General features: G+C 43.1%; 1 protein-coding gene across 2 annotated transcripts; it reads right to left on the bottom strand.

The window, feature by feature from the left end:
• Nucleotides 1-1,630: 1,630 nt before the first annotated feature.
• MAML1 (mastermind like transcriptional coactivator 1) lies at nt 1,631-23,662 on the bottom strand. Of its 2 annotated transcripts, none has more exons than XM_072023554.1 (5): nt 22,880-23,662; nt 12,162-13,571; nt 9,699-9,968; nt 7,185-7,299; nt 1,631-6,086 (listed from the first exon to the last, which is right to left on the bottom strand). In XM_072023554.1, exons 1-5 carry the CDS (start codon nt 23,264-23,266, stop codon nt 5,095-5,097), a joined length of 3,174 nt encoding a protein of 1,057 aa, XP_071879655.1. In that variant the 5' UTR covers nt 23,267-23,662; the 3' UTR covers nt 1,631-5,094. The 2 variants fall into 2 exon arrangements, with proteins under 2 accessions (XP_071879655.1, XP_027324425.3); XM_027468624.3 differs by having other exon boundaries at nt 12,162-13,574; nt 22,880-23,661.
• Nucleotides 23,663-24,407: the final 745 nt, after the last annotated feature.

Raw genomic sequence — 24,407 nt, 5'->3', positions numbered from 1 at the left:
AATGAATCAGAAGTTCCTACAACTTAGCAGATCCCCGCGGGCCAGGAGCAGCCCAGCTTGGTATTATTATTATTTACCTTCTCACTTCTGCTTCTTTACAAGCTTCTGAAGTTACACGTTTCCTCCTCCCCCAAACACAACCCAAAGCTGTAAAAGAACAGGAAATACACTCAAGCAATTCAGAAAGCACCATGTGAAAACGCCTGATGCTCTGAGCTGGAGCCTTACACACAATGGCCATACAATGAGACACCAACCCAACTTCAATGCTTGGAGAATTGTCCTTCAATGTTTAAAGCTGACTAAAATTTTTCCTACACAGGAGGATGCTTGAAATTACTGTAACCCGTAAGATGAACACAGCCTTAGCAAGAAGCTTGTCACGCTTTTCAATTTCTTCTTTATCACTATTGCTGCATCTGTGGTTGTGGAGAGAGATTTGAGATGGTAGTTTAAAACTTGAGATTAGATATAAGCAGTTAAAAGGTACCCTTGACAAACAGGAAATACTACGTAATTTTTATTTGTATTTTTTGTAATTTGTATATTTTGTAATTTGAATGTGTGTGTTTGCTGTGAGTGGCATGCTTCACTTTTAAGAGAATTGCTTTGAAATGTTCAAGTAATTCATCAAGCCATAGCTGGTTAACAAGAACACACCAACACCCTAACGCACTTCCACTGAAAGCCGACTCCTCCGGATGATGACAGAGCCACAGATTTTCACTTTGCTTCTAGCTTAGGGAGAGCTTAGGGATATGGTTTAGTGGGGACTGTTAGTGTTAGGTTAGAGGTTGGACTTGATGATCTTGAGGTCTCTTCCAACCTAGAAATTCTGTGATTCTGTAACCATCACATGTAAACGTCCAACTTAAGAGGCTCTGAAAAACCTACTTCAGACCTAGTAGGGTCTGAAAACCCTATTTCGCTGTTACTTCCCACAGCCTCTTCAATCCACCCGCTCCATGTATCAGCTTCGTGACCTTGCCAACTTTAAACCAAAATCTTTGTGTAACTTGCTGCCAGCATTTTGGTCCTTGATCAGAAATATTAACTCACGCTTGCAGTTTGTGTCTCATTTCTCGGGGTGTTTTTGGTGGTTTTTGTTTTGGTTTTGTTTCGGGTTGTGTGTGCATACACACAATCTGCCTACTTCAAACATTCTCCTCTCACAAGTCTCAAGGAAACCAACTCCAAGGCCCGTTATTTTGAGGGAATCTGAGCACACTCAGAGCTCTGGGATTTTGCACATCTGAGTAGCTGACATCCCCACTTTCAAATTTAGAAACAAGAGTGAAGCAATGCTAATAACCACCACCTCCGCAGTCACATTCTCTAGCTTAAGGCCTAAAGCTGCATTAAAAAATATATAAATAAAAAGACAAAGGGCCAGAAATTGTGATTGTAGCTTAAAGCCTTGTTTTCAGACTGCCTTCTTAAGGCCTCTTTATCCAGTCCTGGACAAAATGGACTTTCTAAAACTGTAAGAATTGTTAAACAGAGTAGAAAGATCTGAGCTTCTGTAAGAGGCTGACCAAAGTGGTGTGTTGGGACAAAGGGACCCATCTCGCTAGGAAAACACGGAACCCCCTGCTGCTCAGCTCACACAAACGTATAAAGTCACACCATGTATGTTTAATACACTAGCAAAATATTTATTTTATAATGATAAAACAGAAGTGAAGGATTTCTTTTTTTGGTGTGCACCAGTAATTGTAGTAAAAGAATAAGGGGATTAATGGACTCTTTATACATTTCAATGACAAAAATTCATAAAGGTTAGCATCAAATTCAACTGTTCTCCATTTACAAGCATAAAACTTACCATAATACCCCCCAAACACATATATAAAGAATTATAGTTTTAAAATCTATAAAAAGTAAAAAATATACAGTCAGAAGATCTAACTCTTATTCAAATCTTTAATATAAAATTGTAAACATTTATTTACACAAAGGAAATGTGTATAACAAAATTTTGAGCACCCTTTTCAATTGAATTGTGGTTTTTGGAAGGCAGTGGATGTTGCACAGTGACACTCTCACCTTTCCTACCCAACCAGAACCGCAGTTTATAAATAAAGCCATGGGCGGCTGGCTAGGTACAGTTCAGGGGAGCTACATTTTATTGCTCTGAAGCTGCAGCAAATGGAAAGCCCAAGTGCATATTTAGACAGCTACATGTTAAAGGGCGTAAGGGCAAAGCCCAGCCCTGCCCATGCACCTCTTTCATCCAAACCGTGTTCTCATTTCCATTGAACTGTTTCAGTATTGTTACAGTGACACCAGATTTTTAACAGTCTGACCGCATTACGTGCACAGGGACCAAAACCAGAAGCAAGGGCTGTTTTCTTCTACCAGGTCAAATGCTGTTTGGATCCAGTTCACATACGAAGGCCAATGGGCATTGTAAGCCAGTTTGCCTACAATCACACTTAATTTTAGTTCAACAGTACCGTGAAAAGGCCCTGTCACAAAACTCGACGCCTTCCTGAACAAACCCTCTGGCAAATGGGGCAATATCCACCTTAGCTTCCAGAAACAGTGGAGGAAAAAGTACATCTGCATCGTCCTGGACATTAAGCTGGATTGCCTTTTTGGTAGTAACAACGCAAACAGCAGATGTTCTCTTCCTCTGATTAAGAAATTAAAACTGGATGGATTGTATTTTGACTTATTCAGAACAAAGTCTGTGTGCAAAACCTACTGGAGAATGTAGCAGATTTCACCACACTCTAAACAGGGAAGAAAGAAGAGCTGAATCCTCCTACCCTGCTATTTCTCTCAAGTGTTTGTGGGGGGGGGGTCACCGAAGGGGGAAGGGAGAGGGAGAAGAGGGTGGAAGCAGTGACACTGAAGGATGTCACTTGAAATTATGAGGTCCCAAGCACCCCCAACAGGAAGGGAAGGCACACTGGTGCAAAGTTAACCCTTAAAAAAAAATAAAATACAGCAAACACTTCTTCCCCTGCCATTGCTAATTTACCGATACTCTAACGACACTTACCTTGGACCAGCGTTTGGTTTGACAGTAAACCAAACTCACCAGCTCTTTGCTTTGATTGCCAGTATAAGAAAAGTTAGCATCAGTTATTTGCATCTCAACTACTTATTCTAGAAAATATCCCAAGTGTCAACAACCAAAGTCACTACCACTTTTGTCTTCCCATCCAAAGACAATCTTAGTTAAAAGTTCTACCAGGGATTAAGCCTGCTTCAGGGAAGTTTTATCCTCTATTCAACGGTGGGATCCACTGATCAATGCACATTGTTCACTGACAGTTCAACATGACACGAGATCAAATCTGTTTAACAGAGCGCAATTCATCCACACTAGATAAGTGTGCTGGACAAACCATGTTCCATGCATATTTGGAAAGGGTTAAAGTATTAGTGTTAAAAAGCAGTTTTTAAAAGTGCAAATTGTCTGATAAAGAAGCTGCAGATACAGTAAAAATATTTTCCTTCCTTGAATTCAATGTTATCCTTCACTTCTCCATCACCCACTCTGGAAAAAAACCCTCTCACATCTCTGCAGTGCAGAAAACACCCAAAGAAGCCGGTCCATTGAAGGAAAATGCTTTTAGAACACAATGCTGGGTTTGGTTAGAAAGTTTAAAGGAGTTCTCAAAGAAAAAAAAAAAGTGGATTTAGAAAGGGAAGAGGTATTTGTGCATTTAAAACAAAAGCTTTCAATTTTATTTTCATTTTAAAGTAAAGGTTAAGGCAAGGTGGTTTGTTGGTGGATAAGGGATTCTTTTTTTTTTTTTTTTTTGGTAGAAAGTAAGGACTTTGGAACACTTCCTGCTCCCATTGTGGTGTTTGTCCTTTCTGAGACTGACCCCACCATGGATGAGGTCTCCTTGGGCTGAGCTGAGGAACCAGCATCTGCTTCAAGGGATATTAAAGGAATAAACCCACCTGTCTATAGAAGGATTATCAAACTCATAACCCAGTATTAAAAAAAGTATTTAAAGGGGGAGACTTCGATATCGGAGCAACCCTGATACAAGTATTCTCCCAGGCTGCCTGTGCTATTATTGCTGATAAGGACTTCTCACCTCTCAGCCAAATTCTTTTTTCCTCATTTTACCCTGAAGTGACAAAGTCTTGTGCTCATTGTGTCACTGCTAACTTTGGGGAATGAACTGATCTCAAAAGTTAGTTTTGCTTTTTACAACAAAGAAAACTAGATGAGCTGTCATGAAGCAAAGCCTTCATTTAAATACAACTACCTTTGGAAATAAGTTATGAAGAAACAGGTGCAAAGTAAATGGCTTTACAATTCATGTTAAAACTACTATAGTTTAAAAGTTCTCCCATAAGAAATTCCCCCTTTAAACACAGCAAGGTATAAGCCAAGAACTGTGCCTCTCTACAACAGAGTGCAAACTGCAGCTTAAAAGACTACAATCTATTAAGAAGACTACCTAGACTAACTGGCCAGGTTTTAACACTTTCTTTCATCTATCACCAGCATCTAGAAATATTTACCGTGAAATATCACTTGCTTATTGAGAGTACAGGCACATGCTTCAGCGATGGAAAAAAAAACAATTCAAAACATCTTGCAAGCGTACTCAGGTGCATACAGCCTCTTCTCAAATAAAAAGTCAGACGTTTGATGACAGTACTATAATAGCACGTCAAGCTATGAACAATAATGATTGCAAGTAATAGCTGTAGGAAACTAAGCCCTAAACAACAATTTTTGCAACTACTTGCTTTCTTTCTGCACTATTTCTGTGGAACATTATCCTTAAATAATTCAAAATTTTAATTTTTAGAACACTGCAAGTGAGATTTCTGAAAGGCTGGCTAGGACACGCACAATTTTGTTTGACCTGTTCAGACGTGCGACTCCTTAAAGACACCAGGATAAAGCGCACTGCTCCTGCAGACCTGCTTGGTGCGCCTTCACCGTGTATCAACACTCATTGAGAAGCAGCTCCAGTCCCTTTACCAACCATTTACCTCTAATGCCTGCAACTCTCCTCAATGCCACAGGTTTTTTGGTCCAAGTGTTGTTTTATGTTTCATGAAATAATTAAAAAAAAAAAAACAACAAAGTAGAACCCCCACCCCAGCCCATTTTTAATGAGTTCCCAACAACTCATCCAAATCATTCATCCACTCCTCTGAAGTCCTGTTTTTCAGCAAAGAGTCTATCAGATCTGTGTCACCAGTTAAGTTCTGAAGTCCATTATTGCCTGACTGGCTGCTGTACGCAAAAGGCAGTTCCTGACTGGTTGTCCTCACCGGGTACCCTTGACTACAGTGCATGTTACCTCTGTTGGGCATTTGCTGATTTGGATTCTGGTTGAACGCATTCAGATCCGGAACAGTCTGGTTCATGCCAGGCAAGACTTGCTGTGAGGGTACCTGCTGTTGCGTAGGTGCGTTTGTCCGCTGCTGCGAGCCTAAAGATGATGACAGCATCTGCCCAGAGACGGCAGCGTTCATAGAGGTCATTGGTCTGCTGGTGCTGAGGCTTACCTGAGGCATTCCTTGAGCAAACTGTTGGTTGGCCATCTTTAGATGAGTTTGCTGCATGTGGAAAGAGGAGCTGGCAGTAAACGGTCCTAAGCCACTGTTTCCTTGCGTCTGGTTATTAATATTAGGGATACCTTGGTGTTGCCAAGATGGGTTTTGAGCCCCCATAGCACCCGGTACTCTTGCCATCTGTGGCTTAGATAAGGTTGGATTCAGTGCGCCTTTATTGTGCTGTTGAGAAATACTTGAGTTCGCTAAGGTGTTCTGCCCGTAGCCAGCAGGAACAGCAGCACCCTGGCCCAAGCTGCCCTGTCTCTGCATCGGTGGCTGTCCATTGGCACTTTGATTTGCATGCTGGGGAACCATCTGGGTCATACCCGACGCCAAGTTGTACAATCCCCCTCGCTGAATGTTTTGCATATTGGTATACTGAGTCACCCCCCGATCCTGCTGGCTGGAGCCCGACTGGAGCGGAGGAACAGAACTGTGCCCAGGTCCCATCTGAATCATGTTCTGGGGCTGAGGAAACATCCGTGGACTACTGGAGCTGGACTGTCCTAAATTACTGACCCCAGGCATGGCTGAAGATGACCCTGAAACACAAAGAAATATTTTGTACGTTAACTACTTCGGTTCAACCAGAGACGACCTAGGTGTGTAGACACTATAATCAAGAAACAAGGTGTAGCTGCATTTATATAAAGCAAATTATGCAACCGTCACACAGACAGCAGTACTGTAATTAAGTAAAGAGGGTTGTTAGCACTTCTACCTTGATCTCAAACACAGATATGCCAACGTCCTAAAAAGTCTAAATGCCACTTCTAAGAGTTCAGAGTCGTGAACTTAAAAATTAAAAATTAGACTTTAAAGACAAGACCGTAGTTACTCCATTGTGAACAGAAGTATACACATACTTTTAAGTACATGCGCAATTTGCTAGTCTGCTAAAAAAATCACTTACTGCACACATGCATTGTTAGTTATTCTGTGCATACACAATGAGTCTCTTATCCTACAACTGTAGGATTTCCAGTCCTGTGCTTTTATAGTTCCAGAAACGTATTTTCTATAACTTTCAGAATTTTTTGGTTTTTAATTTCCACGGTGAAACATTTACTTTATTAATATGCAATGCCAATAACCAAAAGGATTTGCAAAAATAAGTCTTCTCAGAATCCTTTCTTCTTCTAAATTAGGTTAAAAAAAAAAAAAAAAAACACGAGAAAACACTTTTCCCTGTAGAAGAAACAGCCCCCTACTTAAAACAAAAAAGAATAGAAAAGCACCGTGAAGTGTAATTCCTATAATACATCCCCTCCCCACATTTCTTAGTCAACCAAGGGAAACTCACCCTAACTAAAACCTTCTCTACTTCCAAACCAAAAAGCTGCAGGCTTTTTTTTTTTGAGATAGGTGAGTAACATTGGCTCTACATTGAATTAATAATTAACTGGTGTTATGGGGCAAGCAGGTCTTACTGGAATGGTACAGCAAAGAGACAGTACACATACCAAGATTTAAGATGCAGGAACCAGTTACAATCATCGCAACAAGGAAAAAAAAACGTTCATTTATAGAAGCACATACTCTGCTCCTAACAGATGTATTAATGTACAAAAGTGGCAGAGAAAAAACATTTTTGTTCCCAGTATTTTGTCTGCCACTTTACCAACACCATGTTTGCTTACCTGTGAACTGTCCAACCTGCTGCTGGTACGGATTCTGTGGCTGATCCTGATACTGGGGAGGTGGTCGAGTCAGGTGCCGCTGCAGCTGCTGCTCTTGCTGCTGCCGCTGTTTCTCCTAGGAAAGGTTCAGTGCAAGACAGTTGGAAAGCAGGTCAAGCTTTTTCCAAGGGTGACTATCTCAGATAAAAATCCGAGATAATCATACTTCTACATGAAGCTGGTAATTATAGGGGCTTCTGCAGCCTAAAGTTCTTTCAGACCTTTGTTCTTAAGGTTGAAGCACTCAGTTTAATCTGATGAGCGACAAGGCTAGGAACTCAGAGCCAAGAGGACAACTCATTAGAGGAGTTACTGCAATACATGTCTGAAGCCTTTAGAATAACATTCCTGACTTCCAGTTATTTTTTTAACGAGTAATACATTCAGACATTTTAAGCAATATTCTAAAGACACTAAGAGGTACAAAGAGAGGAAAAGCAAGCAAGAATAAAAAATTCACACTTTTTTTTTTTTTTTTTTTTTTTTTTTTTTAAACTCTTTGACCCCAGATGATTTTTTTTAATTGCAAAGAGATAGCTAAAAGAGAAGTCATGAATGTCAGCATTACACTGAAAAGTAAAAACATGTAAATGTTTTCCAGGCCTAGTTTTCAAAACCAAACCCATATACAAACCCAAATTATTATATACCACGGGTTTTCTTCAAAGCTTATGGAAAACCATAGAACTAAGTTTACAACAGGAACTAAACAAGTTTTGTAACAACTGTTCAAAACCATTTTCTCAACAATTCACTTGTTCATTGTAAGAAACCCTACTAATGATTCAAAACCGTCTTGCCTTTTAAAAAAGCGTCCAGCCTGTACCTACGTTATGATAAATGCATTAGAAAAATAAGTGAATTTCTATTAGGAATATTTGGGGAATAAAGGCAATTCAAAGCCACGGGGGAAAGGGAGAGGGTGTGTGTAAGTACATGCACTAACAGTACACCTGGAGATCTTAGTGTAAACAGCCAACAGGCTGCTTTTACAATATAAAACACAACCGGGGGAGCATTTCTGGCTCATCTTCCACAGGTATCTTCAACCAGACTGAAATTTTGAGAGAATTAGGAAACAATATAATCCACAACTACCAAAAGTTTGCACAAGGCATAGGAAGGGACAGAAATTCCCTTCCAAGAGTTCTGGGTCAAAGACACAAGCAATAAAAATAAATAAATAAATAATAAAAAAAAGAGAGAGAAGAAACTAGTGCAGTGTAGCAGAGAGGCAGATACACATCACTACCATTGTTTTGAAGTGTCTATAACTACGAAGCTGTTGAGACATGCAGAGGAATGAGGAGGGCAGGCTGTTTGACAGAAAGGACCTGCTGCTTGCAGGACCAGTCAAACCTGAAAGATGCTGACCACAGAAGGCAGGGAGAGATGCCACAGCTCTAAGAGAAACCAAGAGCTGCAAAAGCCTAGCTCAGCAAAAAAAAAAAAAAAAAAAAAAAAAGAAAAAGATGCAGAATACCAAACACAAAGAAAGCTTTCAAGTGGTAGGGAAGTTACCTGAAACTACCATTCTCCTGCAAAACAGAAATTGACCAGTTCAGAAACCTTTCTGTAAAACTACATCCAGCACCATCCGTATCTGAAGAATTATCAAAACAAAATGCTAACAAGATCTAATGTCTGGGCAGCACAGAAATATGGCAAATGCAGCATCCAAACCTTTTCCCCTTCCCTCCATACCAGACGCTAATGATTTCTCTGTTTGTACAGTGCCAATGCTTGGAACACTCCTGCATGGGCTTTTCAAAAATGCAGAAAAGCACAGATGACAGGAATAAGGCCCTTTGGGCTGATTCCCAACTGAAAGACTTGCAAAAGGTTTAAAGCTTTGGAAGGTTCACACAAGGAGCCTGTTTCCCTGAGAGAGACTAGAGAAGCTTTCTGCACAGTCTGATGGATAGCAGAGTTAAATTCTTTTGGCAGGATAAGATGCAGTTGGATGCAAACGTCTAATTATTTTCCTCAAACAAACAAATGAAAGATGGTTTAAAATTTGAAACATGAACTGTTGTTGCACTCATGGAGAAGAAAGGCAGAACACAACCAGCTTACAGAGCACCTTGCTCACTGTTTCCATTTTTAAAGCTCTGCAAAACATCACAGGTATCCCAACCTTTTATTATTTTGCTCTGATTTCGCTTGCCTTTCTTCTTTCACAAAGAATTACACCATCACTGCTATGATATCTTCTGTTTCTGTAGGTATTATCTTGCATTTCAACACTATTAAATTCTGTTTTATTCTTTTTGTTCACAACTGTGCCTTATAAAGAAAAACTAAGTCAGTCAGCAATCAAATGCTATATTTTGCAGTTAATTTTATATATTAAAAAAAGACCAATTCCATTTATGATACCAAAGCATCTTCTAGTTTACATCCCCTGTTTTGTAAGGTGAGAGCATTTCTGCAAGATCTTAAAGAAGCACAAAGATGATGGCTGGCCCCTCTTACCTGCTCAGCTAGAAGATGTTGTCTCTGCTCCATTAGGAACTGCTGCTTCTGTTGCTCCATGAGCAAGTGCTTTTGTTGCTGCTCCCTCTGCTTTTGCTGGTCCATCAGCATTTGGTGCTGTTGCTTCATCACTGCTGCTTGCTGCTGATTGCTGAGATAAGGTGTGTTGCTGTGGTTGCCTGCCATGGTGACATTGGGAGCCTGGGCACCAACACCAGAGCCAGGGACAGAAACGGGGACGCGAGGAACATTAGGAGACGGGTTTTGATCCTGCAGAATATTAAACAGAAATGATGTGAGTTACAGAAGGAGGTCAGCCTCCAGAATTTAGAAACAGTGTGTAGTCACACAGACAAGGAAAGATGCTTTCAAACTGATGTCCACAATTTACATTATCTTTGTGAAGGACAAGGGAAAGAGAATTTATAAATGAATTCTACACAGAAAGGGGAATTATAACACCTCAGAAAAACAGAAATTGACACTTATTGCTTACTTGTGCATTTACACTGTTTAATAAAAGATAGAACAGTTTCTTTTATCTTCTCATCTTTATGCAATAGCTTCTTCACTCGTGAAGCTTTTAATGGAAAAAGCAAAGTGTGACACAGTATTCAATTCAGCTAATTAAAGACAGCCAGACACAGAAGTGAGAGTTTGGAGTTCAGGCCAGAAGCTCCACAAGATTCAGGAACAGAGGCTTTAACTTCAGCCTCACTTAAGGCACTTTCCAAATTCCAGCTCAGATGGGTGAACGTGGCTCTGCGTGCCGCTGCTCAGCCAGAGGAACGGCGCCAGTTACAAACAGCACTTAAATGCATCAACCTGAACTTTGGTTAACGTGGTTGCAGCTTTTCAAACACTGTTTTGAATTTTCATCACACAAAACATTTATTTATATCCTGCCTCTTCTGTCAACATTTAATTCAGCAAGTTTATCCCTTTCTTCCTAAAGTCTTCCTAAACTTTTGTTGTTTTGTTTTTTTTTTAAAGTATCAGTTTAGTATTCACAGGTGAATAAAGATATCACTGATCAAAAATGAAGAGTCCTAACATTTTTTTCAACAATCCAACCACCACATTACACAGGAAAAAAATACTACTACAGATAATCCTCTTTTTTTTTTTTTTTTTAATTAATTTTCTCATTATGCAAACAGATATTACTTTCACAGTCAGAATTCAGCTAATGGTCCAGGCTGTTGGCTCACACATGCTGCAGTTCTGTAAGAAATCACAAGCCAAATATAGGTAACACTGTGCTGTTTTCTATATGCAAGCTTTTGAGAAATTCTCCAGATGCACGCACCAGAATTTCTGTTATTTCAACACCAGTGTGACAGCATAGATGAAAGGTCATCTTCAAGTTTTTCAGCAAGAGAGATACAACAACGATCTCTGCCCTTTCCCTTCTTCTTCCTCCATCAAAAATATCATTAGATCGTTACTTCAGCTAGCTTTTAGAGATTAAATTTGTGCCTTATGAAGTATGTATTATTGATCTCACATTTTTATTTTTACATCAGTGTGGTCTTTACCACAGATTAATGAGATCTCTCTGTCCCACGTTTCTTGTTTTGCTGTACTGAAGAAGCATGCTACTAGAGTTGGAGCTCCATCAGCTTTTGCAAAAGTAGCTTGAATTCTTGTAACAAAAGCCTGTTTCTCAACAAGTCCTCCAGCAAGCCTGTAACCTGTAACATCAGCTATATATTGTTATCCTTTTATTGCATTTATATTATCCCTTTATTGCAAACTTCTTACATCTCATAAGGCAAAGAAGTGCAACCTGGATTCCTCCTTTACAGAAAAGCCTGAAGCACATTGCTTCAGGCAGACAAATATTACCATTCTTCCTAAAGATATATTTCTCTCCTATCCCATGCTTCCCCAATTCCCAGAGACTTAACCAATAACAAATTCTCAGATTTAAAAACCCCAAGGAACACCCAAGAAACCAGGAATGCAGACTCCACCCCCATCTCTCTTCAAAAAAGCAGCAACCGAAGGCGTATCTGTTTATAGTAAGCCAACTCTGACAGAAGTCAGGGACTAAAAAGAAGGTAAAGAAAGCAAAGCTTCTTTGAGAACACAGTTTAACACTGCAGTTTCATGAGTTATTTCAGGCGAAATTTACAAAGCATCCATTTATCTTTGTAAGTAGAACCTTCTGTGAAGTGTGACATAATTTGTTGCCCACGAAGTATATTAGGCTGGAAGCCACACATTAACAACATGACCTAGAATTGCATATTAAAACTGTCCCAAGTAGAAAACACAGATCTTGATTCCTGCCTCAGCATACTGCGTATTATCATTTTCTTCTTTAAAAACATGCAGCAACTGTTTTGAAACACCACCAAATAACTTGTACCCTTACTCTAGGTCTTACCTATCCAACTGCATCTTGCAAAACCATTAAGTCTGCTGCTAAACAAAAGTAACAAAAATAAGAACATTTACCTGACTGTGTGGTAGCCGGTAGGCAATGTTTCCAGATTTCTGCTTCAACAGAATCATTCCATTTTGGTCGTCACTCACGTGAGCCATCGGTTGCTGCTGGCGCTGCTGTATGTACGCCAACATGGGAGTCTTGTTCTGACCAGGCACCGTAACCCCCTGCTCACATTCTGCTTTGTAATGTGAAAGAGGTTTGGTGTTCCCATAGTCTAGCATTGAGCCTTGACTATTCACGGGGTTCTGGTTCATGCTGTTTTGCTGGTGACCCAATATGTTCACGTGGTAATTTCCTCCAGCTCTCGGCGAGCTTTTATTTCCCATACTCGGCATCATGAGCTTCTGATTGTTGAAGTCTGGCTGGTACACTGACGGGCTGGTGGGATTTTCCATGGGATATGGAACAGCCAACGGACTATGAGAAGGCCCAGACTGCTGCCAGGTAGACATCTGATTTGTCTGGTGGACTTGTGAAGCCTGTTGTTGGTTCTGCAACATCTGGTCTCTCTTCTGCTTGGCAGCAATCTGCTGGAGCTGATGAGCGGAGGACATTTCTTTGGCACTTCCTGCACCCTTCCCAGGTAACAACACATTGGGGAGAGGTCTCTGGACATTCTGAGAGTGGTTTGATGCCTGCATCATGGGCTGATTAGGATTGTCAGTCATCGACTGACTAGAAGGCTGAAACATAGCCTGAGAGCTACCAACTGCTGGAGAAGCGGCACTTACAGGCACAGAAGCAGCACCAATAAACGCTGAACCTGAAGAAGCAGACCTAACCTGGGGAGACCCCATCTGTTCCTGGTCAAAGGGTGCTGGGGAAAATTCTGTCTTTATGTTAATATCTTGCGGCAAGGGAGTCTGTGCGGCTGAATTTGAAGAATCTGCATCTTTTTTCTCTTCAAAGTCTTCATTAAAGAGATCCTTCATGTCTTCATCGGGCACTGACCTGTTAAGCTCCTCAATAAGCTCCTTCCACTCTTGCTCGTTAAGATTAAGATCAGGCATCAAGTTGTTCTGAGATATAGAACCCCCTGCTCCAGCAATCATACACGGAAGGTCATCTACAGGCTCCTGCTTCAGCTCTTTGTTCAAGCTCGGAGGAAATGAGTCGTCAGCATCACCGCCTCCATTCATTTGCAGGCTGGAATCTGGAAGACACTTCTTGCTAATGCCATCGAGCCCCATTGGATGTTTCCCATTAAGTTGCAAGGTATCTCCGCTGCCAGATTTCTTGTCAAGATGATGGAGTGGAGACACAGGGGGCATTCCGTTGGAAGAACCACTTGCTCCACCAAGACCGTCATCACGACGCAATTTCTTGGACACAGAAAATACATCGCCGTAGCCGTTCTGCTGGTCTCCGTTCTGAGGGGAAGAAGCACTATCGAGCTTTCTTTTCACAGTCTCATGGAGCTGCTAAAGAAAAAAAAAAAAGGAAGGTTTTAGGTATGTAGCTTCAGGTCTCATAGATTATTTCTTACCAGACCAAGAGCTTTGTCTTGGTCTGACTATGGAAAAAAAATGAATAAAACATTTAAGGTGAAAAAAAAAAGTTTAAACCTTTGCTTTGATAAGATTTGTTTTACAAATCGTCATATGAGATGTAAAAATCTACTAGGGTAAACCTTCAAAAGTAAATGCTGAATCAAACAGTCTCTTCCTTCAAAGACAAGAGCTGCCAAATACTGCCAACAACAAAAAGTTGAGAAATAGCATTGAATTGGAACATATTATGAACTTTCCTGTTCAAATTCAAAATCACTGCAGAATAGTAAGACTCAAATTTTAGATGAGCATAACAACCTGTATTTGTCTGGTCTGTGTACGCACAGTGTCACTTCCCTGCAAGACCTCTTAATAAAGCAGTCTCTCATTTAAATATTTAGACAAAGGTAGGACCATTTCTCTTGCGATCATAAGTTTTTGGAGGACAGATACGTATAAAAATTTCGTACACAGTCACACTTTTGGCATTAGGCAAGACCAGTTTGTCACTAAGCGACCACTGTTTCACACTTAGGTAAGAATCGATTAGGAGGAGTTGGGTCAATTCTGTTGTAGCAGAGTAAATTCATTCCTCTCCTCTTTTCTCCTAGAGAATCTGCCCCCTGCTACCCTGTGCACCATGACCATGAACAGCAACCAGCTCTACAGCTGCTTGGCTCCCAGCCGGTGAACATGCATATTCTTTTTCTTGCAGTGCCACCTAGAAGCAACCAGAGAGTACAGCAACAGCATCTCAGCTCTGCTAGCAGAGCTTGGGACCTTTTGTTCAACTTCTCTTCTCTGGCAGCTTTCTTTCCAATATTCTTCCCAGTGACCCCAAAAATATCTGAGAACAGAATTCACGCACACATCAAAGATGACTGGGAATTTTTACTTCCCTCAGGTACATCTTGTAAGAAACCTGGGCTTTGCTTGCACTGGAATCACTACACCAACACAGACAAACCTGCAGGGCAGAGACATTGCTCAGAGGGAAAGCCTCAGCCTGCAGAGAGGGAAAGCTCCCGTCAGCTCCCCTGACCTGTAAAAGATGCCTTTGTACATCCCAGCAGGACACATGAGGAGAATCCCCACAAAAAGCCAATCGTCTGAAGTGCGGTTCGCTGAACAATAGTTCTCTCAGATGGCAGAAAAGAAGCTCATTAAACAAACCTCAAGACAAGTACGCTTATTTTAATACGCAGTCTCCATAACACGGTCCACTAACCCCTGGGGAAAACTGTCTCATCCAAGAACAAACAGGGGAAACCTCAAAATCCCTGCACCAAAGCAAAGGGTTGTACGTAGAGCCAGCATAAATTATCAGAAGAATTTTACAGCACTTGCCTGGGCAACAACATGCTTTGATTTAAGGATAGGACTGGATCATAGCGTTTTAATTTTATTTATTTATTTAAGCAGTCCAGAGTTAGCTGATTTCTGGAAACAAACACTGTTTAATGCTTGCCTAGGTAGTGGCAAAACCTCATTTTTCTAAGAGGAATGGACTGCAACTTCCAGGAGACCATCATCTTTTGGCTATTTCATGGAAATCGCAGCAGAGTAGTGAGATCAGCAGAAGATCTACTTAGAGGAGGTACCCGTTTGGACAGGAGGCTGGATCTTAAATTCTCTTCATTTCAACATTCAAGTAGCAGACCTAGAACAATTTTTTCAAGTAATGAACGAATAAAGGAAATTTACTTTTTCATAAAAAGGTGAAACAAGCAACAGAAAGCAAGAAAGCTTCAGCTCCATTGCAGCATTTGGCTTTCAGCAAGTTTCCTGTTGTTTACTTTACACTCCAACAGGGAAAACTGAAGCTCAAGGTGGATGAGTAACTTGCCCAAGGTCATATGAGTCAATCAGAGATTGGGAATGAGTCCTCCTTAATTCTCAATCACTAAGGTAAAAACACTCCCTGAAAAATGACATACAAATAATAATTTAGTATTGTACACTGAATGTATTTGTGTAGTTGAAGCGAATTTCTGTGTTAACGTGGGACTTACGGCCCTTGGAGCAACCGCTGGAACCGTAACTCATGCAGCCAACCCCAGGCAACCAGGACATAGCGTTAGAGCTGTGGCTGCACACAGCCACGGGCTGCAAAACTCACCTGGGTCGCTGGACAAATATTCTCCGTGTTAATTTGTGCTAAAGTCTTTGCTTTGGTGTTGCGCTGTACCACTTGCAATATACATAAAACTAAATCATCCAGAGTGCTAAGCTAAACTTATTGTAGTCTAGGTAAAGATACAGACCCCTAATATCCATCACAGGCTCTTTCCCTCAGAAAACTGAAGATCTATCATATCTGCATGGGTTTCATTGCTCATCATAGCACTAAGATATCCAATTTGCAATTTCTTGGTGCTAGTTGCTCTAAACAAAGCCCTTTCACCTCAAACTATACTCCTTTGTCAAAAAAAAAAAAAAAAAAAAAAAAAAAAAGATTAAAGAAATATAACTTCAAAGGAATTAATGAGGTAAAATTTGGGGGTGACTGTTTTCCAGCCTTGCTTCACCTCATCTCAATGTAAGATTAATTGAAAGATATCCTACCTGTACACAACAACCAGCAGAAAAGAAAGAAGAAAATTTGTGTATCTTTTATTTGTATCAGAAAAGACTGAGCCCAGTTCGTAACCAGGACATTTAATTTCTGAATTTTAGAAACTATTAAGCAGTAAGTCTCTGCTGAGGTTTATGCTACTGCAGTTACCCTACCAGCATCACAGCAGCTAACCAGCTGAAATTAACCTAACAGTGCTCCATTTTCCACCTCCTTTCTTCCCTCAAGAAAGGATCGTGCTACAAAAGGTTGCAGGAGCCAAAAGTTACAGGTTCCTTCTCCTGTCTCATTAGGAAGATGTCTCATCCCGACACCTTCTATGTATTCACGTTCAACTTTCTGAATAGCACAACCTAAAATTCTCACACCAACCACATTCATACAGCTGCTCTGCCAATAACGTAACCTCCTCTTGCGAAATACCTTTCTTATGCACCACCTCGGCTCTTGATTTCCTAACAGCAGGAGAAATGTTAAATTCAGTTCTTCCCGTTTGTCTGTCTCTGTATAATTACTGCCATTTTTTGGGGGGGAAAAATAACAGGGAGCATGTGAGATACGAGTCAGACAGCAAGTTATCTACATATCAAGCTGCCCCAACAGAGTTCTCGAGGCAAGAAAAACCTGTTCCATTCTGCCAAAACTCACACAAAACAAAAAAACAAACAAAAAAAGCACTGACAAAAATAAAATGTGCCGCACTACTCACAAAGAAAATCCCTTTAGCAATTTTCTGTCTGCTACCGTTTTGTAAAGCATGGTGTCCCTCCGGTATGCTGTTCCCAGTTTCCTTAAGAGCATCAACCCACTTTATTTATAACACACAAGCCGATTCCCATCGTCACAAGATCAGACACAGAAATGTATTCCGACTTTCTCAGCTGGTTTAACTTCCCAACAACAGACAAACCTCCAGCCTCTCTGCACCAAGCCCATTGAACTTTGCCAAAAACTATTACCCCAAAAGCATTTATCTGAAGTATTTAAAGCCATACAGCATCTATTAAAAAAAAAAAAAAAAAAGAAGAAATTGGCATCAGCCTGTGCCTTTGGCCTAAGACTGGACAGGGGTGGTTAAACCAGCACTGGCCACAAGCTGCCTCTCTTCAGCATCAGCCAGAGCCGCACTCCAGTCACACAGCCACAACAGTCCACAGGGGGGAACAGATAAATTCACTCGGCAGGGGAACACAAGCCAGTCAGGCCCTAACTGTGGCTTCCTCGTGTGCCCAGCACAAAGAGATAAAACCCAGGTACCAGCCCTCACAACAAAAGGGGTGCCCAGCCCAACCCAGGCACTCTCTGGCCCCACAACCCCCGGTACACCCATGCCCCACAGGACTAGGCCGCAGGGCCACGATGCTGGGAGGGCCCAAATGACAGGGCTCCCGTCAGGAAATGCAGGGCACAGGGTAGGACACATCAATAATGTGATAAACTGCACTCGACACCCACCTTAAATCCCCAGTCTCGTTTACCTCAACGATGCTGAGACAGACTGGAGTCTCATTGCACAGGCACATCAGCAGGCTTCATAAAACTGGCCACACACTAACTTTTTTTTTTTTTTTTCTTTTTTTAATACCACACAAACTTTTTTAAAGAGAAAAATTATCCCAGAAATCAAAACACAAGAGTCAAACAGTACCTGAAAATGCTTTTAGATAATCATCTGAAGCCAACAGCATTTCAATACATTAGAAGTTAGGAAGCAGAAAAGTTCAGCTCACATTGTTCCCTTGCAAACAAGAAATCTCCCACTGTTGAGTTTTGAATTGACTAACCACAACTTAAAACTACTTTTCTAAAAATGCTGAAGACAGTAAATATTTACGTTATATATAGTTATAGAAACTGCATGCATTCTGAAAAATACCTAGTAAAAATGATAGAAACAAAACTTTAAAAATCTAGCTTGTATGCCCTACCTTTTAGGCTTGGTTATGACGTTCCTGTTTATTTTTTTGAAGCATCTGTTACAGATATTAAATTGTTCTTATCAGATTCAACAGAGCTTTACATTTTTCTATCTTATTTCAAATAAGTTTACAGTTTCAGTCTTAGAATTATGTCTGCAAGGATTTGTCATGACACACCAGCATGAGACACAATACTGGCCATTTTCGCAGAAGAAATGCTGTGTTACTTTGCAAACTACTAACAGTCTAGTTGCAACATGCCTTCCAGCTAGATACCGGCATTCTCACCTAGAAGGGGAAATCAAATTAGAAGACATCAGTTTGTCTTCAGTGGTGGCACCGCAGCACAGATAAGCTCCCAGGGACCAGAGCTTACAGCAGGGCCTGTGCAGGCATTGCTGGATCCTCCTTGCCTGCCTGGCTGAGGACAGAAGCAACAAGGATGACAACCTCTTCAGCTGGGAGAGCAATGCAAATATCAGGAATTGCAACGTAAGGATATTGAATAGCAAAAAATAACACCGTGGCCACACGTTGTACTAAAAACTCCCCGTTTACTGTGCATCTATACCCAGCTTCCACATTCGTGCTCTCCCTGTGAGGAAAGCATTTTATTACCAAATGTGTTCCTGCATTCCAGCGTGTTGTCAGAACCAAACTGCTGGACTAATTTTAATTTTGACTTTTACTTTAATTCCAGAAGTCTTTTGTATTTGGGTGACTGCCTGCTGGAGTGAAGAAGGGCTGTGGATATGCAGGGCTATAAATATCCCAGCCTGCATTAGTCACAAGGGGCAGCTTCTGCTACAGGAATTGTTCTGCTGAATCAAAAAAATGCCGTGCCTTCAGCTGCAGCGCCGGATCCTCCACCTCACTTGAACTTCAGCAGCAGCAGCAGCAGATCAGTCCCTCCCAGATCCGTACAATTTAGAAAGCATCACTGCATATCTAAGCAGCCTGAGAGGGGAAATGTTTCAAACCTACAACAATACCTCACGCAGCATTAAAAGGAGACAGAAAAACCTGTCTGAGTTGTTGGGCAACAAGCTATCAGACTTGTCAGCAAAACCAAACAATGGTGGCAAGACTACACTGTACTGTAGTTATGTATAAATAATGTGGAAATAATTTGCTATTTTTGTGGTAAAACATAATTTCACAATTTAACACCCATATACCACAGCTTACACAAAAACGAGGTCTTCTGAATTGTTAGCATGCTGGCCTGGGCTTCGGTAGTGGAATGCCTGTCAGTACAACCCAGGCAATCTGTTCCCTTTACATTATTAATTCAGGTCCTTTCAACCACAAAACATTTCTTCGTTCTCCTTATACTTAAATTTCTTTCTGTACTTTCTACTTGGTGCCTTTGCTTCAGCTAGCACTTTGCTATTTTCTCTGTACAAACTTTGACGGCTCCCAGTAAAACCCTTCAGCTTTAACACAACACAACCCCAAGGCAGGCCACTGACTGGACTTCTCTGCCTGTTCCAGAAATACCATCTGCAGCAGTCCTGGGCAAAGCAAACCATCCACACAACTCAGGTGCTCAGGGGAAAACACAGAAAGAATCACTGAGCAGGTCTCCTTCTAAAATGCCACATCATAAAAAGATAAGATATATATAAATAAAATATATGGAAAAGAAAAAAAGATGGAGATAAAAATCCAACTCTCAATATTCTCTTTACTCTCACATCAAGGAAACACTCTATGTTCAACTCAGTGATAACACTGTGTTATAGCCTACCAGAGATATACAAAGCAACCCTTCTAGTAGGCAGAACTCAGTATTAAAATGAACTTTCTCAAAAACAGAAACTGACAAAGAGGAAAAAACATGCTAGGTGGCAAGTCCTTTCTCCTTCCAACTTCTCTGTTTCTAAAAAATGTAAGATTAATACAAGAGACAATACATTATTCAACTTCTAAGCATTTCCTACTTTGAACATCATCTTCAACAACAGAGCATAAAGTAAATTTCAGTACTGAATTGTCCATTGAATTATTGTTTCTGCTTTTTTTTTAAATAGGGAGCTACCATTTTTCATCTTTTTCCTCAAATGAAGGACAGGCCTACGTGGTGCACAAACCACCCAGGACTTGTATTGATGCCATATTCTTTCAATTTCTGTTCACTCTCATTCTAGCACTGCTTAGTGAGAAAACAAAAGGATGAAGCCGTCCCTTACTTCTGCTTGTAACTGAGACCCATCCAGTTTCAGGACCTAAACCAGAAAAAAACCTTATGGAGGACAAACTTACTTTCTGATTTGGGCCATGTGTAAAACCACACAAGACGTTACAAAGGAAGTGGTGGTGCTCACCGCGCTCCCCGTGACTCGGCTGGGTTTGCCACGGGGAGCCTCTGGGAGCGCTTGCACCGGGCACACCTGCGGCACTGCAGCTTCAGGTCCTTCTGCTCCAAGCTCTCGGGTGCTAGATCACATACCCTTTACACTTCCTTCCTTTCAAGGATCAAAATAAACGTTTTGAATGCAGAGTACCAGTCTCCAAGAGAAAATTCATATGTGGCTTCACAGAAAACCAGACCCCAAGAGCAGCGATAGCTGCTATAACACGTTTCACTCATCTAATAGCATTTTTTTGAAAGGGATGGGTCCAGGAGATTTTAAAACAACATAATTTCGGTGCTAATCCAAAATTTATTGAATATTTTAAACCATACCCATGTCCTTTCCATACAGAGTACATGGTCTTGGTAACAGCGACAGGTTACAGGCAACAGGCACAGCTAGAGGTCAAGTACTGAGTTAGAGATGTACCTTTTACACCAAAGGAACACAACTACAGCAGAGGTGTCTTGTTGTTTTCCTTGTTGTTTTGTTTTGTTTTCCAAAGCTTGAATTACTAAGCAAACCAACTTTATACCCTAGTAACGAGATGATGAATCAGCAGCTGCAATTAAGCTTACAGTCATGTATCCTAGGAAGGAAACAGCAGGCCAGCACGAGGAAGAGTCATTCATACACTAAAACCCTCTTCTGTTGTGTAAATTGGCCACTGGCAGCAGCTTCCTGAACAAGAAGGGCTTCCCCAGATGTGCAGTGTATTTCAAAACCACACTGCTGTTGAGAGTCCTCATTATAATGGATGCTAATTAGATCAAATCCACATCCAAAGCAATTGAAAAGGAACAACACCAATGAATCAAAGACATCTTTCTTTTAGAGGATCAATACGAAGAAGCAGAGTGATGGCAGTTTAAGCAACAGGATTTGACATGCTAAAGAGCTCTGCAGAGTGTGCAACCAAAATGTGCAGCGACGCACCATTACTGGATAGAGCCCCACATGAAAAAGCCTTAGAGCCCAGACAGGAAATAAACACAAATCCCATCAGGTCTTTCAAAACAAAATATGAGTTTGAGTCACTTGTATGCTGACACAAACTTACATTCAAGCTGAGCCTACTGAACAACAGCTACCCATGAAGTTTTACAGGATCGCTGTCAGGAATGTGTATGAAGGTTTCCTCTCGTCCTCAAAGACTTCTCTAACAGCCACCTGAAGTGCCCTAACTACCACAAGTGCTGTGATCTTCAGAAAAGTCTGTACGTCCAAGATTCGCACGTGTGTATTAGGAAGAACAACAACAACTCAGCTCAGCAACATTTGCAGTTCACGTCACAAACCCTACAAGTTGCATGCACGCTGCCTAGCGCTGGGTATATCAGAGCTGACATCCATGTGCCATGTTTCACTGCTTCACACCACGTACACTCATACCCGAGGACACGGTAAGCTCTGCTGCAATTCTATTTTAAAAACTGCAGCTAAATGAGGTCCAAGGCAGCAGAAAATCGTGTCCTCCTCTTCCTCTAATCTGAAGAAACACACAGACCACCTTAAAAATTGGATTTAACATATACATTAACTTGAAAACACATTTGGTTAACCCAGCATCGCTTTTTAAAGGCACCCAAGACAGCACCGGATCATTTTCATGAAGGCCACTGTTTAGAAATACCTATTTTGGAGAAAGACAGGTATTATGACAGGCACCCTTTAGGAGGTTATCCCACTAACCTACATTACCAACACATTAGCGCACAGCAGGACGTTTGAAGGGTTCAGAATAAGTTAAGCAACAGCTATCTTGATATACAAACGTGGCTGCATGAATATGTCCCGACAACCAGAAATGCTAGAGAGGCCAGAGAAACATTCAGATTTTGAGCTAAGCCAGTTTTTTGCTGGGTGGAGTGGGATTCCCATCGCGTTCACACCCACTGCAGCGAGCAGCAAATAAGCAGCTGCCTTCCGACTTCAACTGGAGCTCCTTCCAAGATGCAGCAAAACTCTTTATTTTTCAATTTATCCACGGTAATAAGCGTACCCGTATCAAGCACCCTTAACGAGCGACCGGATTCAACCCTGACAGAGCATACGAAGGCACAAGCCGACAAAAAACACCCCCCGAAGCCTCCTCAGCACCAAGGCACCCCTGACAGACTCCGCAGGGCCATTTTGGGTGAAACCCCTCACCATACACCTCACCGAGCCGCGCAGCCCCAAGAAGGACCACAACCACTGCCTGTAGGGACCAACAGGCAATCCCTTAACCCTCTTTTCCCCCCAGCAGCTCCTCTGAGCACCCTTCCAGCAGGGAATCAAGCGGCACCACAGCCACCGGCAGCTCCCAGAGGGGGGCTCGCTGCCGGCCGGGCACCCACCCCCCGGTCCTCCCCGGTCCCCCCCGATCCCCTATGGTCCCCTTACCGCGATCAGCGTGCTGCTGCGGCCGTGCTGCTCCCCGCTCGCCCCCTCAGCGTCCAGCCCGTTGGCCCCGCTCCTGTCGGCGCTGCCCCCCGCGGCGGGAGGAGGCGGCTGAGGCAGCGGCGGCGGGGGGGGAGCGGGCGGCGGCGGGGCCGGGGGCGGCTGCCGGTGCTTGCCGGCCCGCTTGGCCTTGGCCTGCAGGCAGCGCTGGTGCAGGGCGAAGGTCTGCTGGCGCTCCAGCTCCAGGCGCTCCGGGGACACGGCCTGGTAGCGGGACTCGCAGGCGCTGTGGTGCCGCCGGCAGAGCTCGATGCGGCGCCGGAGCCGCTCCATCACCGCGCTGTGCCGCGGCACCACGAACTCCGCCATGGGGCAGGGCGGCAGCACCATGGGCCGGGAGGGGGAGGAGAGCGGCCGCCGCTCAGCGGCTCCTCGCCATAGCGGGGCTGCCCCTCAGCCGCCCTTCCTCCCCCCTCTCCTCCTCCTCCTCCTCCTCTTCCTCGGCGCCCCTCCGGCTCCCCCCCCCCGCCCCACTTCCTCCTTCTGCCCCGCAGCCGCTCCGCTCGCTCCCTTCTCCCTCAGCCCTGCCCCCGCTGCTCCTCCGGCCGGAGCTCGCTCGGCTCCCTCCGCTCCCGGCCCGGCGCTGCCCGGCGGGCGCCGCTCTCAGGCGCGGGCGGGCGGCGAGCCCCGAGCCCCCATTGTTAGCCGCGCCGCCGCCGCCATCTTGAAATTGTTTTTTTCCCCCTCCAGAGCCGAGCGGAGGAGCAGGAGGCGGGGCTTCCTGGGTGGCGGGGGGACGTCACGCGGCCCCGCGGAGTGATGGACAGGGCGAGCGGCCAATAGGGAGAGGGGAGGGAAGGGGTGGGGGGAGAGCGGCCGGCTGAGGGTTTAAAAGGCAGGGAGAGGGGAGGAGACTGATGAAAGGGGCGGGGCTTTCGGGGTGATTGACAGGTGGGCGGGGCTCCGGGCTGCCCGCCCCGCGGGGCGGCTCCTGAGGGGCCCCTGAGGTGAGGGCTCGGGGCGAGCTGCCCGCCCCCGGAGGGCATTAATTAGACAACGGAAGGCAAAATCGGGTTAATTTTTTATTATATATATAATTTTTTAAACATGCTCTTCGTGTGTAAGTGCACAGTGCAGCCGCAAGTAGTTGGAAAGGCGCAGTGCGGCCACAAATAAATAAGCCCAGGAAAGGCGCAGCTCTGACAGGAGGCACAGGGAGAGTCCCAGCCCCGCTCCTATAGGGACAGGCAGGGAGGGAGAGGCCGAGGATGAGCTCTGGCAGCCCTCAGCACTTCCCTCTAACCCCACCTGGTACCAGGAACCAGCCCTAAATCAGACAACCTCAGTACCTTTCAGTAGTCCCTGATGAATTATTGTGAATTACGAGTTACAGCTCCCACATAATAACACTTCTACAGCAGGTTACCTGCAGCCTGATCAACTGCTGGGAGAAAAGAAACAAACTTCAGCCTCTTCTACTCTTCCAGCCCCCCCCATTTAGCTGAAGCACCTCACCTCACCCTCCTTCACC

The sequence above is a fragment of the Anas platyrhynchos genome, chromosome 14, assembly GCF_047663525.1.
Source record: "Anas platyrhynchos isolate ZD024472 breed Pekin duck chromosome 14, IASCAAS_PekinDuck_T2T, whole genome shotgun sequence".
Classification (NCBI taxonomy): Eukaryota; Metazoa; Chordata; class Aves; order Anseriformes; family Anatidae; genus Anas; species Anas platyrhynchos.
The sequence above is the reverse complement of the archived record's forward strand: the minus strand, read 5'-3'. Positions and strand labels throughout refer to the sequence as shown.